General features: G+C 33.7%; 2 protein-coding genes across 2 annotated transcripts in view; both read left to right on the top strand.

The window, feature by feature from the left end:
• LOC120428400 (elongation of very long chain fatty acids protein 7-like) overlaps nt 1–14,129 on the top strand; it is a 318,557-nt gene that overhangs the window by 48,924 nt on the left and 255,504 nt on the right. The window lies entirely within an intron of this gene.
• On the top strand, nt 7,540–13,232 carry LOC120423027 (protein henna). The gene is made up of 4 exons (XM_039586668.2): nt 7,540–7,826; nt 11,689–11,995; nt 12,058–12,680; nt 12,742–13,232. The coding sequence occupies exons 1-4, from the start codon at nt 7,800–7,802 to the stop codon at nt 13,126–13,128; spliced, it is 1,344 nt and encodes a 447-aa protein (XP_039442602.1). The 5' UTR covers nt 7,540–7,799; the 3' UTR covers nt 13,129–13,232.

Genomic DNA, 14,129 nt, shown 5'->3' with positions numbered 1-14,129 from the left:
CATTTTGGTCATTTTGATCATTTTGGTCATTTTGGTCATTTTGGTCATTTTGGTCATTTTGGTCATTTTGGTCATTTTGGTCATTTTGGTCATTTTGGTCATTTTGGTCATTTTGGTCATTTTGGTCATTTTGGTCATTTTGGTCATTTTGGTCATTTTGGTCATTTTGGTCATTTTTATCATTTTGGTCATTTTGGTCATTTTGTTCATTTTGTTCATTTTGGTCATTTTGGTCATTTTGGTCATTTTGGTCATTTTGGTCATTTTGGTCATTTTGGTCATTTTGGTCATTTTGGTCATTTTGGTCATTTTAGTCATTTTGGTCATTTTGGTCATTTTGGTCATTTTGGTCATTTTGGTCATTTTGGTCATTTTTATCATGTTGGTAATTTTGGTCATTTTGTTCATTTTGTTCATTTTGGTCATTTTGGTCATTTTGATCATTTTGGTCATTTTGGTCATTTTGGTCATTTTGGTCATTTTGGTCATTTTGGTCATTTTGGTCATTTTGGTCATTTTGGTCATTTTGGTCATTTTGGTCATTTTGGTCATTTTGGTCATTTTGGTCATTTTGGTCATTTTGGTCATTTTGGTCATTTTTATCATGTTGGTAATTTTGTTCATTTTGTTCATTTTGGTCATTTTGGTCATTTTGGTCATTTTGGTCATTTTGGTCATGTTGGTCATTTTGGTCTTTTTGGTCATTTTGGTCATTATGGTCATTTTGGTCATTTTGGTCATTTTGGTCATTTTGGTCATTTTGGTCATTTTGGTCATTTTGGTCATTTTGGTCATTTTGGTCATTTTGGTCATTTTGGTCATTTTTATCATGTTGGTAATTTTGTTCATTTTGTTCATTTTGGTCATTTTGGTCATTTTGGTCATTTTGGTCATTTTGGTCATGTTGGTCATTTTGGTCTTTTTGGTCATTTTGGTCATTTTGGTCATTTTGGTCATTTTGGTCATTTTTATCATTTTGGTCATTTTGGTAATTTTGTTCATTTTGTTCATTTTGGTCATTTTGGTCATTTTGGTCATTTTGGTCATTTTGGTCATGTTGGTCATTTTGGTCATTTTGGTCATTTTGGTCATTTTGGTCATTTTAGTCATTTTGGTCATTTTGGTCATTTTGGTCATTTTGGTCATTTTGGTCATTTTAGTCATTTTGGTCATTTTTATCATTTTGGTCATTTTGGTCATTTTGGTCATTTTGGTCATTTTGGTCATTTTGGTCATTTTGGTAATTTTGGTCATTTTGGTCATTTTTATCATGTTGGTAATTTTGGTCATTTTGTTCATTTTGTTCATTTTGGTCATTTTGGTCATTTTGATCATTTTGGTCATTTTGGTCATTTTGGTCATTTTGGTCATTTTGGTCATTTTGGTCATTTTGGTCATTTTGGTCATTTTGGTCATTTTGGTCATTTTGGTCATTTTGGTCATTTTGGTCATTTTGGTCATTTTGGTCATTTTGGTCATTTTGGTCATTTTGGTCATTTTGGTCATTTTGGTCATTTTGGTCATTTTGGTCATTTTGGTCATTTTGGTCATTTTTATCATGTTGGTAATTTTGTTCATTTTGTTCATTTTGGTCATTTTGGTCATTTTGGTCATTTTGGTCATTTTGGTCATTTTGGTCATTTTGGTCATTTTGGTCATTTTGGTCATTATGGTCATTTTGGTCATTTTGGTCATTTTGGTCATTTTGGTCATTTTGGTCATTTTGGTCATTTTGGTCATTTTGGTCATTTTGGTCATTTTGGTCATTTTGATCATTTTGGTCATTTTGGTCATTTTGGTCATTTTGGTCATTTTGGTCATTTTGGTCATTTTGGTCATTTTGGTCATTTTGGTCATTTTTATCATGTTGGTAATTTTGGTCATTTTGTTCATTTTGTTCATTTTGGTCATTTTGGTCATTTTGATCATTTTGGTCATTTTGGTCATTTTGGTCATTTTGGTCATTTTGGTCATTTTGGTCATTTTGGTCATTTTGGTCATTTTGGTCATTTTGGTCATTTTGGTCATTTTGGTCATTTTGGTCATTTTGGTCATTTTGGTCATTTTGGTCATTTTGGTCATTTTGGTCATTTTGGTCATTTTGGTAATTTTGTTCATTTTGGTCATTTTGGTCATTTTGGTCATTTTGGTCATTTTGGTCATTTTGGTCATTTTGGTCATTTTGGTCTTTTGGTCATTTTGGTCATTATGGTCATTTTGGTCATTTTGGTCATTTTGGTCATTTTGGTCATTTTGGTCATTTTGGTCATTTTGGTCATTTTGGTCATTTTGGTCATTTTGGTCATTTTGGTCATTTTGGTCATTTTGGTCATTTTGGTCATTTTTATCATGTTGGTAATTTTGTTCATTTTGTTCATTTTGGTCATTTTGGTCATTTTGGTCATTTTGGTCATTTTGGTCATGTTGGTCATTTTGGTCATTTTGGTCATTTTGGTCATTTTGGTCATTTTAGTCATTTTGGTCATTTTGGTCATTTTGGTCATTTTGGTCATTTTGGTCATTTTGGTCATTTTGGTCATTTTGGTCATTTTGGTCATTTTGGTCATTTTTATCATGTTGGTAATTTTGGTCATTTTGTTCATTTTGTTCATTTTGGTCATTTTGGTCATTTTGATCATTTTGGTCATTTTGGTCATTTTGGTCATTTTGGTCATTTTGGTCATTTTGGTCATTTTGGTCATTTTGGTCATTTTGGTCATTTTGGTCATTTTGGTCATTTTGGTCATTTTGGTCATTTTGGTCATTTTGGTCATTTTGGTCATTTTGGTCATTTTGGTCATTTTGGTCATTTTGGTCATTTTGGTCATTTTGGTCATGTTGGTAATTTTGGTCATTTTGGTCATTTTGTTCATTTTGGTCATTTTGGTCATTTTGGTCATTTTGGTCATTTTGGTCATTTTGGTCATTTTGGTCATTTTGGTCATTTTGGTCATTTTGGTCATTTTAGTCATTTTGGTCATTTTGGTCATTTTGGTCATTTTGGTCATTTTGGTCATTTTGGTCATTTTGGTCATTTTGGTCATTTTGGTCATTTTGGTCATTTTGATCATTTTGGTCATTTTGGTCATTTTGGTCATTTTGGTCATTTTGGTCATTTTGTTCATTTTGTTCATTTTGGTCATTTTGGTCATTTTGGTCATTTTGGTCATTTTGGTCATTTTGGTCATTTTGGTCATTTTGGTCATTTTGGTCATTTTGGTCATTTTGGTCATTTTGGTCATTTTGGTCATTTTGGTCATTTTGGTCATTTTGGTCATTTTGGACATTTTGGTCATTTTGGTCATTTTGGTCATTTTGGTCATTTTGGTCATTTTGGTCATTTTAGTCATTTTAGTCATTTAAGTCATTTTACTCATTTAAGTCATTTAAGTCATTTTACTCATTTAAGTCATTTTAGTCATTTTGGTCATTTAGGTCATTTTGGTCATTTTGGTCATTTTGGTCATGTTGGTCATTTTGGTCATTTTGGTCATTTTGGTCATTTTGGTCATTTTGGTCATTTTGGTCATTTTGGTCATTTTGGTAATTTTGGTCATTTTACTCATTTAAGTCATTTTAGTCATTTTGGTCATTTAGGTCATTTTGGTCATTTTGGTCATTTTGGTCATGTTGGTCATTTTGGTCATTTTGGTCATTTTGGTCATTTTGGTCATTTTGGTAATTTTGGTCATTTTAGTCATTTTAGTCATTTTGGTCATTTAGGTCATTTTGGTCATTTTGATCATTTTGGTCATTTTGGTCATTTTTATTATGTTGGTAATTTTGGTCATTTTGTTCATTTTGTTCATTTTGGTCATTTTGGTCATTATGGTCATTTTGGTCATTTTGGTCATTTTGGTCATTTTGGTAATTTTGGTCATTTTAGTCATTTTGGTCATTTTGGTCATTTTGGTCATTTTGGTCATTTTGGTCATTTTGATCATTTTGGTCATTTTGGTCATTTTTATCATGTTGGTAATTTTGGTCATTTTGTTCATTTTGTTCATTTTGGTCATTTTGGTCATTTTGGTCATTTTGATCATTTTGGTCATTTTGGTCATTATGGTCATTTTGGTCATTTTGGTCATTTTGGTCATTTTGGTCATTTTGGTCATTTTGGTCATTTTGGTCATTTTGGTCATTTGGTCATTTTGGTCATTTTGGTCATTTTGGTCATTTTGGTCATTTTGGTCATTTTGGTCATTTTGGTCATTTTGGTCATTTTGGTCATTTTGGTCATTTTGGTCATTTTGGTCATTTTAGTCATTTTAGTCATTTTAGTCATTTAATTCATTTTACTCATTTAAGTCATTTTAGTCATTTTAGTCATTTTGGTCATTTTGGTCATTTTGGTCATGTTGGTCATTTTGGTCATTTTGGTCATTTTGGTCATTTTGGTCATTTTGGTCATTTTGGTCATTTTGGTCATTTTGGTCATTTTGGTCATTTAGGTCATTTTGGTCATTTTGGTCATTTTGGTCATTTTGGTCATTTTGGTCATTTTGGTCATTTTGGTCATTTTGGACATTTTGGTAATTTTGGTCATTTTGGTCATTTTGGTCATTTTGGTCATTTTGATCATTTTGGTCATTTTGGTCATTTTGGTCATTTTGGTCATTTTGGTCATTTTGGTCATTTTGGTCATTTTGGTCATTTTGGTCATTTTGGACATTTTGGTCATTTTGGTCATTTTGGTCATTTTGGTCATTTTGGTCATTTTGGTCATTTTGGTCATTTTGGTCATTTTGGTCATTTTGGTCATTTTGGTCATTTTGGTCATTTTGGTCATTTTGGTCATTTTGGTCATTTTGGTCATTTTGGTCATTTTGGTCATTTTGGTCATTTTGGTCATTTTGGTCATTTTGGTCATTTTGGTCATTTTGGTCATTTTGGTCATATATATTTTTTTTTTCATTTTTAGTCGAAGCCTATGATCAGTAGTGCTGAAAGGATATTACGGTTCTGTTCAGCAACGGAGAAGGACAACCATGGGTGGTCTCTCATTTTTTTTAGTTTTTAGTTTTTAGTTTTTAGTTTTTAGTTTTTAGTTTTTAGTTTTTAGTTTTTAGTTTTTAGTTTTTAGTTTTTAGTTTTTAGTTTTTAGTTTTTAGTTTTTAGTTTTTAGTTTTTAGTTTTTAGTTTTTAGTTTTTAGTTTTTAGTTTTAGTTTTTAGTTTTTAGTTTTTAGTTTTTAGTTTTTAGTTTTTAGTTTTTAGTTTTTAGTTTTTAGTTTTTAGTTTTTAGTTTTTAGTTTTTAGTTTTTAGTTTTTAGTTTTTAGTTTTTAGTTTTTAGTTTTTAGTTTTTAGTTTTTAGTTTTTAGTTTTTAGTTTTTAGTTTTTAGTTTTTAGTTTTTAGTTTTTAGTTTTTAGTTTTTAGTTTTTAGTTTTTAGTTTTTAGTTTTTAGTTTTTAGTTTTTAGTTTTTTATTTTTTAGTTTTTAGTTTTTAGTTTTTAGTTTTTAGTTTTTAGTTTTTAGTTTTTAGTTTTTAGTTTTTAGTTTTTAGTTTTTAGTTTTTAGTTTTTAGTTTTTTAGTTTTTAGTTTTTAGTTTTTAGTTTTTAGTTTTTAGTTTTTAGTTTTTAGTTTTTAGTTTTTAGTTTTTAGTTTTTAGTTTTTAGTTTTTAGTTTTTAGTTTTTAGTTTTTAGTTTTTAGTTTTTAGTTTTTAGTTTTAGTTTTTAGTTTTTAGTTTTTAGTTTTAGTTTTTAGTTTTTAGTTTTTAGTTTTTAGTTTTTAGTTTTTAGTTTTTAGTTTTTAGTTTTTAGTTTTTAGTTTTTAGTTTTTAGTTTTTAGTTTTTAGTTTTTAGTTTTTAGTTTTTAGTTTTTAGTTTTTAGTTTTTAGTTTTTAGTTTTTAGTTTTTAGTTTTTAGTTTTTAGTTTTTAGTTTTTAGTTTTTAGTTTTTAGTTTTTAGTTTTTAGTTTTTTAGTTTTTAGTTTTTAGTTTTTAGTTTTTAGTTTTTAGTTTTTAGTTTTTAGTTTTTAGTTTTTAGTTTTTAGTTTTTAGTTTTTAGTTTTTAGTTTTTAGTTTTTAGTTTTTAGTTTTTAGTTTTTAGTTTTTAGTTTTTAGTTTTTAGTTTTTAGTTTTTAGTTTTTAGTTTTTAGTTTTTAGTTTTTAGTTTTTAGTTTTTAGTTTTTAGTGTTTAGTTTTTAGTTTTTAGTTTTTAGTTTTTAGTTTTAGTTTTTAGTTTTTAGTTTTTAGTTTTTAGTTTTTAGTTTTAGTTTTTAGTTTTTAGTTTTTAGTTTTTAGTTTTTAGTTTTTATTTTTTAGTTTTTAGTTTTTAGTTTTTAGTTTTTAGTTTTTAGTTTTTAGTTTTTAGTTTTTAGTTTTTAGTTTTTAGTTTTTAGTTTTTAGTTTTTAGTTTTTAGTTTTTAGTTTTTAGTTTTTAGTTTTTAGTTTTTAGTTTTTAGTTTTTTAGTTTTTAGTTTTTAGTTTTTTAGTTTTTAGTTTTTAGTTTTTAGTTTTTAGTTTTTTAGTTTTTAGTTTTTAGTTTTTAGTTTTTAGTTTTTAGTTTTTAGTTTTTAGTTTTTAGTTTTTAGTTTTTAGTTTTTAGTTTTTAGTTTTTAGTTTTTAGTTTTTAGTTTTTAGTTTTTTAGTTTTTAGTTTTTAGTTTTTAGTTTTTAGTTTTTAGTTTTTAGTTTTTAGTTTTTAGTTTTTAGTTTTTAGTTTTTAGTTTTTAGTTTTTAGTTTTTAGTTTTTAGTTTTTAGTTTTTAGTTTTTAGTTTTTAGTGTTTAGTTTTTAGTTTTTAGTTTTAGTTTTTAGTTTTTAGTTTTTAGTTTTTAGTTTTAGTTTTTAGTTTTTAGTTTTTAGTTTTTAGTTTTTAGTTTTTAGTTTTTAGTTTTTAGTTTTTAGTTTTTAGTTTTTAGTTTTTAGTTTTTAGTTTTTAGTTTTTAGTTTTTAGTTTTTAGTTTTTAGTTTTTAGTTTTTAGTTTTTTAGTTTTTAGTTTTTAGTTTTTAGTTTTTAGTTTTTAGTTTTTAGTTTTTAGTTTTTAGTTTTTAGTTTTTAGTTTTTAGTTTTTAGTTTTTAGTTTTTAGTTTTTAGTTTTTAGTTTTTAGTTTTTAGTTTTTAGTTTTTAGTTTTTAGTTTTTAGTTTTTAGTTTTTAGTTTTTAGTTTTTAGTTTTTAGCTTTTAGTTTTTTGATCTAAGCTGTATTCACATTAGTTCGTTAAAACTCTTATTTGTTGGAAATGAAAACGAAATGCAACACTCGTTCAAAACAGAAATTATAAGACTGTTTTGATGATTTTGACGAGCAATTTGCCAAAAATCAATACACTTGTCTTCTTTTGCCTTCAATTGTTACACTTTCTTTTGCAAGCATCCTATCACCTCCTCATACAATTTAAAAGAACAAGCAATGATCTCCCTCGGCTCAGCCAAGCCCTTATCACTTTGCCGACCACTGACCGAGTAACAAATCCAGAGGAGCGAAGATCGATACGTCACCACACCCAGACAAACGTGTTCCCGATTCCTCCGATCACCCCGAAAGGCGAGATTAGGGCCGGCTTACTTAAGCGATTTCGCCGAGCCCATCCGGCTCAGTTGCCTGCGCAGGAGTCTACCGCGAACATCTCCGCTCTTTTCCTGTTGGTTGTACAATTGTGGATTGTGATTATTATTATATATATTTCTGTGGTGATCTTTGAACCTTTGAAGTGTTATCAAAAAGTTGTGTGTTTTGACTGTTATTTTGAACGAGTGCTACGGAGAAACGTGCTGACCTCCAAATTGAAGCAGCAAAATTTGTGTGCAAAAAAAGGGTTATTTGATTAGAATAAGTGACATTTGAGCTAGTTGAAAATGTATGGCCGACAAGAATCTCAAGGGGTACGTAAGTGCAATGACTTCTCAAAAACAATAGACGTATCATGGCGTAGCTGGGGTGAAATGCTGTTACACCTTATGAGATCAAAGTTTCAATTGTTTTTTACTTAATTTTTAGTGGTTAATCATTGAAACATTCTATCTAAAATCTTGAATTACATATTTTGTAATAAGCTGCATCTATCCATGGGATTGAAATGCTGGTAATCCATTTAATTGTCGAAATGTAACCTTAGAAAATCTGGAAAAAAGGTTAAAAGTCTCATCCCCACGTTGCACTATCACGGCATTTAGCCACACCAATTGATTACAAACAAATTCATTTGATTGATTAGTTTAGCTTCCAGTTGAAAAATATTTTTCTTGTCGCCCTGGCAGCAACTATCTGCAATTGCCCCAGTCAACGTGTACAAATGCAAATATTTACACAATTCCAACCGACAAACACTCACTCTATGCACTTTTCGCATTAATGCATTCGGTCAATATTTATTGACATCCACATGCACTCACTGACATCTGACCTGATCGAGTATCAGAGCAGCGCCAATTGCCATGCTCTATCTGACGTTGTATTTCTCTATAGAGGGTGCTTCACAATTGCAACCGGTGTTCGTTCACACGTCTAAATTACAGAAATATTTACACACTGGTCTACAGCATTGAGAGCTAGTCTCGTGTCATGGCACTACTTTCCATAGTCACAGAAGCTGTTGACTTATCGACTTGATGCTGTCCAGACATGCATCGGCACTATGAGCTCTTCTTAACGGCACTCAGCTTGTTCTAGATGGCATTTTCGTTTAAAGCAATGTTATGCTTGTTGCTAGGTAAAAATCTCTTGGTTTTGGCTTGAATAATGTGTAGAAAACATTGGTTCATTGGAAAACCCGTTTTTCATGTAAATGTTCTCTTAAGCTCTCAAGAAGAACTTCTTAAAAGCTCTTTGAGTGCAATTAAGAGTTCTTAACCTATATCTCGGTTGGGTTTCAAAATAATCTCTCAGGATCTTCGGGAGCCTAAAAGACAAGCGTAATTAGCGTATTCTAATCACTGGCACAACATGCTGGGTATCTTCTACGTGAAATGCCAAACAAGTTCTTCTAAAAGAGGAGTTAGAGCGGATGCATGTCTGATGCTGTCAAGCTAATGTCTGTCTGTTATCGTGCTGGCAAAAGTCGGATTGCCACATTGTTCTACGTTGTGTGAACTTGTTGATATTATTAATCAAAGGGCAACTCGGTACTAAGTAACTAGTTCTTTAAATGGGATTCTTAAATTTAAAATTTAGACCACCGCAATATATGTAAAAACAAATACTGTACGAAATTTTCGATCGAATTGACGAAAAAAATCAATTTCAATTTGTAACTTTCTTGTTTTGTGTGGATTTTCAAACATACAACTTACATAAAATCCTTGGTAACTTTTCAATAAGGCGGATCTGCAGATGTAAACAAACAGTCTATCCCACTTGCTCTAATGACAGTTCACGTTGAGTAAGGGGGGGAAGTGTTGATGATACTAAGGATAACGAATTGGTCAAAGAAGAAATGAAAAAAAAACTAATGTAACCTTCAAAATATGGAAATGGATTAAAGAGATATTAGACTTTGTCAAACAAATAAACTCGCACTATCTTTTATTTGACAGTTTGCCAAACTCGCAAACAAAACAAATGTATACAGACTGACGTTTGTGCAAACAAATGCAGACAATCAAACCGTTAAAAAGTGCGAATTGTTCGTTTATTTGTCGTGGTCAAAAACCACCTTTATTTTCAACGGTGATGTTTCATGATGATGTTTCAAGTTTTTTTTATACAATCATATTCAATCTAGACACGATGATTTGTAGTCCTCGGAAAAGTTACACGTCGGATAATTAAATCAAGGGACACTCGAACCAGGAAAAAAATATGTTTGTCTTGTTTTGGGCTATTGCACTCAAAAACGACCCAAAAAATGCTCGAAAGTTATCCGAAAAAAAATTAATCTTAGATGATAGCCAATTTTGCGGAAATGCATTAGGTAATGTAAAAAATGAAGAAAAATAAATTCGTTAATCACTAAACTGCCGCTCATCAAGTCTGTCTCGTATGTAATTTAGTCAATTTTGAATTAATGATGCAGTTTGGTTCAAAATCATGTGAACTTACAGAAAAACTAATAAAATGTAGTAGTTTATTCCAGAAAACAGCAGATTTTTTTTATGGCGGGACAAATTTGTCTTGCGTTTTTCTCGGCTTGCTGTTTTTACATATGGGACGGACTAGATTAGAGCGGCAGTAATTTACTTTAGAGTAGTTTTGGGATCATACTAAACCTCAACCATCGAAAATAAGACAACGAAAATATTGTTTTTTTTATGGCCACCCAATTTCAGATAGGACTGTAGGGAATGAGTGCAGACCACCATAATTGGAAAACAAAAAAAAAGTTTGTTCTAATTATTTTGGCTAAGGGACTCTCATGTCAAATTTGTGTTATATTCGAGCACTTTTGGTCTGAATCCTGCTGGTTTGACGTGGAATCAATGATAAATTATTTATGGTTTTTAATGGCTCTTCTATGGGACTATGCATAAACCACGTAGACACTTTTTTAGAAATCTCAAAACCGCCCCCCCCCCTTGTGGACAACTGACATTTTTTTTGTATGGAGCGTGAACAATCGCTGACACCCCCCCCCCCTCCCCCAGCCCCCCTAAAGTGTCCACGTGGTTTGTGGATGATCCCTATCCAGTGAGAACTTCGTGAACATAATCGATTTGAGGCTCAAGCAAAAAGAATACTTTGTTGACCATAGTTACACTCTAAAATATTACCCTGAAAAGTCACAAAATCTACATAATTTTCATTTTTTTTTTTGTTTAAACGAATTTAACATAACGTCGCTTGTGTGCTACCTTGTGTAACGTCTGCTGTAAAAAGATAGGACGTGTCCCAACATAGCACACAAGCGACGATAAAATTAAAAAAAAAATCCTTACACTTTACTTAACACAACTGGTCAACCCACCCTTACACTGCTTACAATCGCGCGACCAACAGCTGACTGATCCACATGCCGTCTGATTGATCTGTTCAAGCTGTGTGGACGGACGGACGAAAGTCACACACCGGTCTGTCTAGTGAAGTAAGGAACTGTAACTGGAAATCCCACCTGATGCTGCTTCTGCAACAACTTACTGTGGCGATGCCAGTGACTCATGCTGCCTTAACCAATTAACCATTGATGGAGCAAATATAAAAAAGGTGTTAAGAGTGACTCTTTTATGTTGGTGCATTGTGTCGTGATATGATGTCGGAAGACAGATTTAATTGATGTTGGTTTACGATTGTTGGATGTGATTTTTTTTTTAAATCAAACAAATGTTCAAAATAGTGAATTGCGATCAAAATTTTAATAGTTCAGATTCAAAATCGTGTTTTACGGATGTAATTTCAGATGATGAATAAGCATTTGTTATGACTTACTCTGTACTTAAACCAATCTAGTCAAAACAAGCAAGGCCCCGAAAATTCTGCGGTAATCGCGGAAAGAGTTTCATCATTATCTCCATTTGATAACCGAATGCATGGCGCGAAAGCCCCAAAGGCACTCGCGCGCGTCAATCACACCGCTAATTGCGACGTTATTTCCTTTAATCTGGGTCCAGTTGTCTATTCCTTTGGCGAGCCTTAATTATGGCGACGAGTCGCGTATAAAACTACTGCTGTCGCAGCGTGCTGGACTTAGTTCTAGACCGTTAATCGGCACGTGAAGAGAGTTGAACAGACTAACGCGACTTTACTTAAGCAGTATTTTGTTACTTTGTACTTAACGTTGTACTAATTGTGTGCCATTGTTTCTGCGGTCAACAGCCAACCCTGAAGGAGGGTGGAGCCTACATCATGGAAGGACACGAATCTGCCGAGGCCAAGAATGTCAGCATCATCTTTTCGCCGGTTCAGGAAGAGGCCGGAGCGTTGGCCAAGATGCTGAAGGTGTTCGAGGATCATCAGGTCAACCTGCTGCACATCGAGTCCCGCTCGTCAACGCGTGGACCCGGGTACGAGTTCATGGTCGAGTGCGACAGCAAGTGCCAGAATTTGAGTGCGGCCATCGAGACGGTTCGCGAGAAGAGCGACTACTTCAACATCATCTCTCGGGACTACAAGGATAATGAGGGTGAGTTTACGAAGCTTTGTTTTGATTAGATCCAAAAGTGATTTCGATTCTGATTGTTGCAGCTACTGTGCCATGGTTCCCACGTCGTATTCGTGATCTTGATCGATTCGCCAACCAAATCTTGTCCTACGGAGCGGAGCTGGACTCCGACCATCCTGGATTTACCGACGAGACTTATCGCAAACGTCGCAAGTACTTTGCCGATATCGCGTTCAACTACAAACACGGTCAACCCCTTCCACACGTGGACTACACTGAAGAGGAGACCAACACGTGGCGCGAAGTGTTCCGGAACCTGACCAAACTGTACCCGACCCATGCCTGTCGCGAGCACAACCACGTGTTTCCACTGTTGATTGAGAACTGCGGCTACAGAGAGGACAACATTCCCCAACTGGAAGATGTGTCCAACTTCCTGAAGGACTGTACCGGATTCACGCTCCGTCCGGTTGCTGGACTGCTGTCCTCACGTGACTTCCTGGCTGGACTCGCGTTCCGAGTGTTCCACTCTACCCAGTACATTCGTCACCCCAGCAAGCCTCTCTACACTCCGGAACCGGACGTTTGCCACGAGCTGCTTGGTCACGCCCCACTCTTTGCCGATCCGTCCTTTGCCCAGTTCTCCCAGGAGATCGGATTGGCATCGCTCGGTGCTCCGGATGAGTACGTCGAAAAACTTGCTACCGTGAGTATTCCATTGACCTTCTTCATAAATCACAAACTAATCTCCAATCTTCAATTTCCAGTGCTTCTGGTTCACGGTCGAGTTCGGCCTGTGCCGTCAAAATGGCGAACTCAAAGCTTACGGCGCGGGTCTGTTGTCCTCGTTCGGCGAGCTCCAGTACTGTCTGTCGGACAAGCCCGAGCTGCGTGACTTTGAGCCGCAGCAAACCGGTGAACAAAAGTACCCCATCACCGAGTACCAACCGATCTACTACGTGTCCAACAGCTTCGACGAAGCGATCCAGAAGATGGTCCAGTACGCCAACACCATCCCGCGTCCCTTCGGAGTGCGCTACAACGCGTACACCCAGAGCGTTGAGATTCTGGACTCGCAGCCGCAGCTCGCCAATCTGATGCGCAACATTCGTGGCGAGTTTGACATTCTCGAAAATGCTTTCAAGAAGCTTTAACAAACACACAATCTTCCTACTGATATGTTTAAGTTTTTATTATTTTAAACGGGAGCAAGAAAAAAAATCATCAAGAAATATACGCAAACAAGACTGTTTTCAAATAGGCGTGATAATTTTAACGATCCTCCCGAAAAAAAAATGCCCAAAAATAAACAACACGCGGCAATTATTACCATTGATAACGGCTTAAATAAGGCGTGGTGAGTCGAAATCAGAACTAGTGAACCGTGGAATGGTGGTAATTGGGAAAGGCGAAACGACCATCGACTTTTGCGGGTGATAGTGAAGCCCATCGAAGCGTGCTGCGGAAATTGACGCGGGTCCGGCAGTCAAGAGCAAGGCCATCTTTGTTTAATGTTCAAGTGGTGTGATTTACCTCCTACCAGGGTGGTTGACTGCTAGATTGCGCGTGTCATTGGTTAGCGGCTCACTTAATTGAACCGGCGATTGGAAGGTTTGTACGACATTTTTTTAAATGTTCAATAAAAAAAAATCATGATGCAAAACAAGTGAATTTACTAGTATAACTAGTGATAACTTTATTCAAAGGCAAACATCGGTTTCGAAACCATGATATTGTTTGCGAATAAATATACAGACTTGATTATCCGAAGCCTTGATTATCCAAAGTTCGATTATTCGAGGGTTTGTATGGGACTTCAGATAATCGATTTTTGCATGCTTTTTTTTATATTTCAGCACCACTATTTTTTCCGTCATACCAGATTTAAAAAAATAATCACCAAAGTTAAGCGTCCAATCAAATTCAAACAAAACAATCAAAAATAAGACAACGAGTTTTTACGAGTGTCCACTAGGGTGCCCAGAACATGGGACTTTGCTTCAAAACCGCGCTCTACAAGCTGAATATTATTCCTTGACCTATTTAAGGACCCTGGGCCAAATATGAGCAAAATCGGTTAACGTTTACCCATTGATACTCAAAGGTGAAGTTTGTATGGGAAAAATCGAAAAAATGCATGAAAAACACAATTTTC

The sequence above is a fragment of the Culex pipiens genome, chromosome 3, assembly GCF_016801865.2.
Source record: "Culex pipiens pallens isolate TS chromosome 3, TS_CPP_V2, whole genome shotgun sequence".
Taxonomy (NCBI): domain Eukaryota; kingdom Metazoa; phylum Arthropoda; class Insecta; order Diptera; family Culicidae; genus Culex; species Culex pipiens.
Note: the sequence above shows the minus strand (reverse complement) of the source record. Positions and strands in the feature narration are given on the sequence as shown.

Excerpts from the sequence above, each read along its gene's own strand:
- LOC120423027 (XM_039586668.2), top strand. The coding sequence starts at position 7,800 with ATGTATGGCCGACAAGAATCTCAAGGG. Across the intron at positions 7,827-11,688 it reads GCCGACAAGAATCTCAAGGG|CCAACCCTGAAGGAGGGTGG; the intron begins GTACGTAAGTGC and ends TGCGGTCAACAG. Across the intron at positions 11,996-12,057 it reads GGACTACAAGGATAATGAGG|CTACTGTGCCATGGTTCCCA; the intron begins GTGAGTTTACGA and ends TGATTGTTGCAG.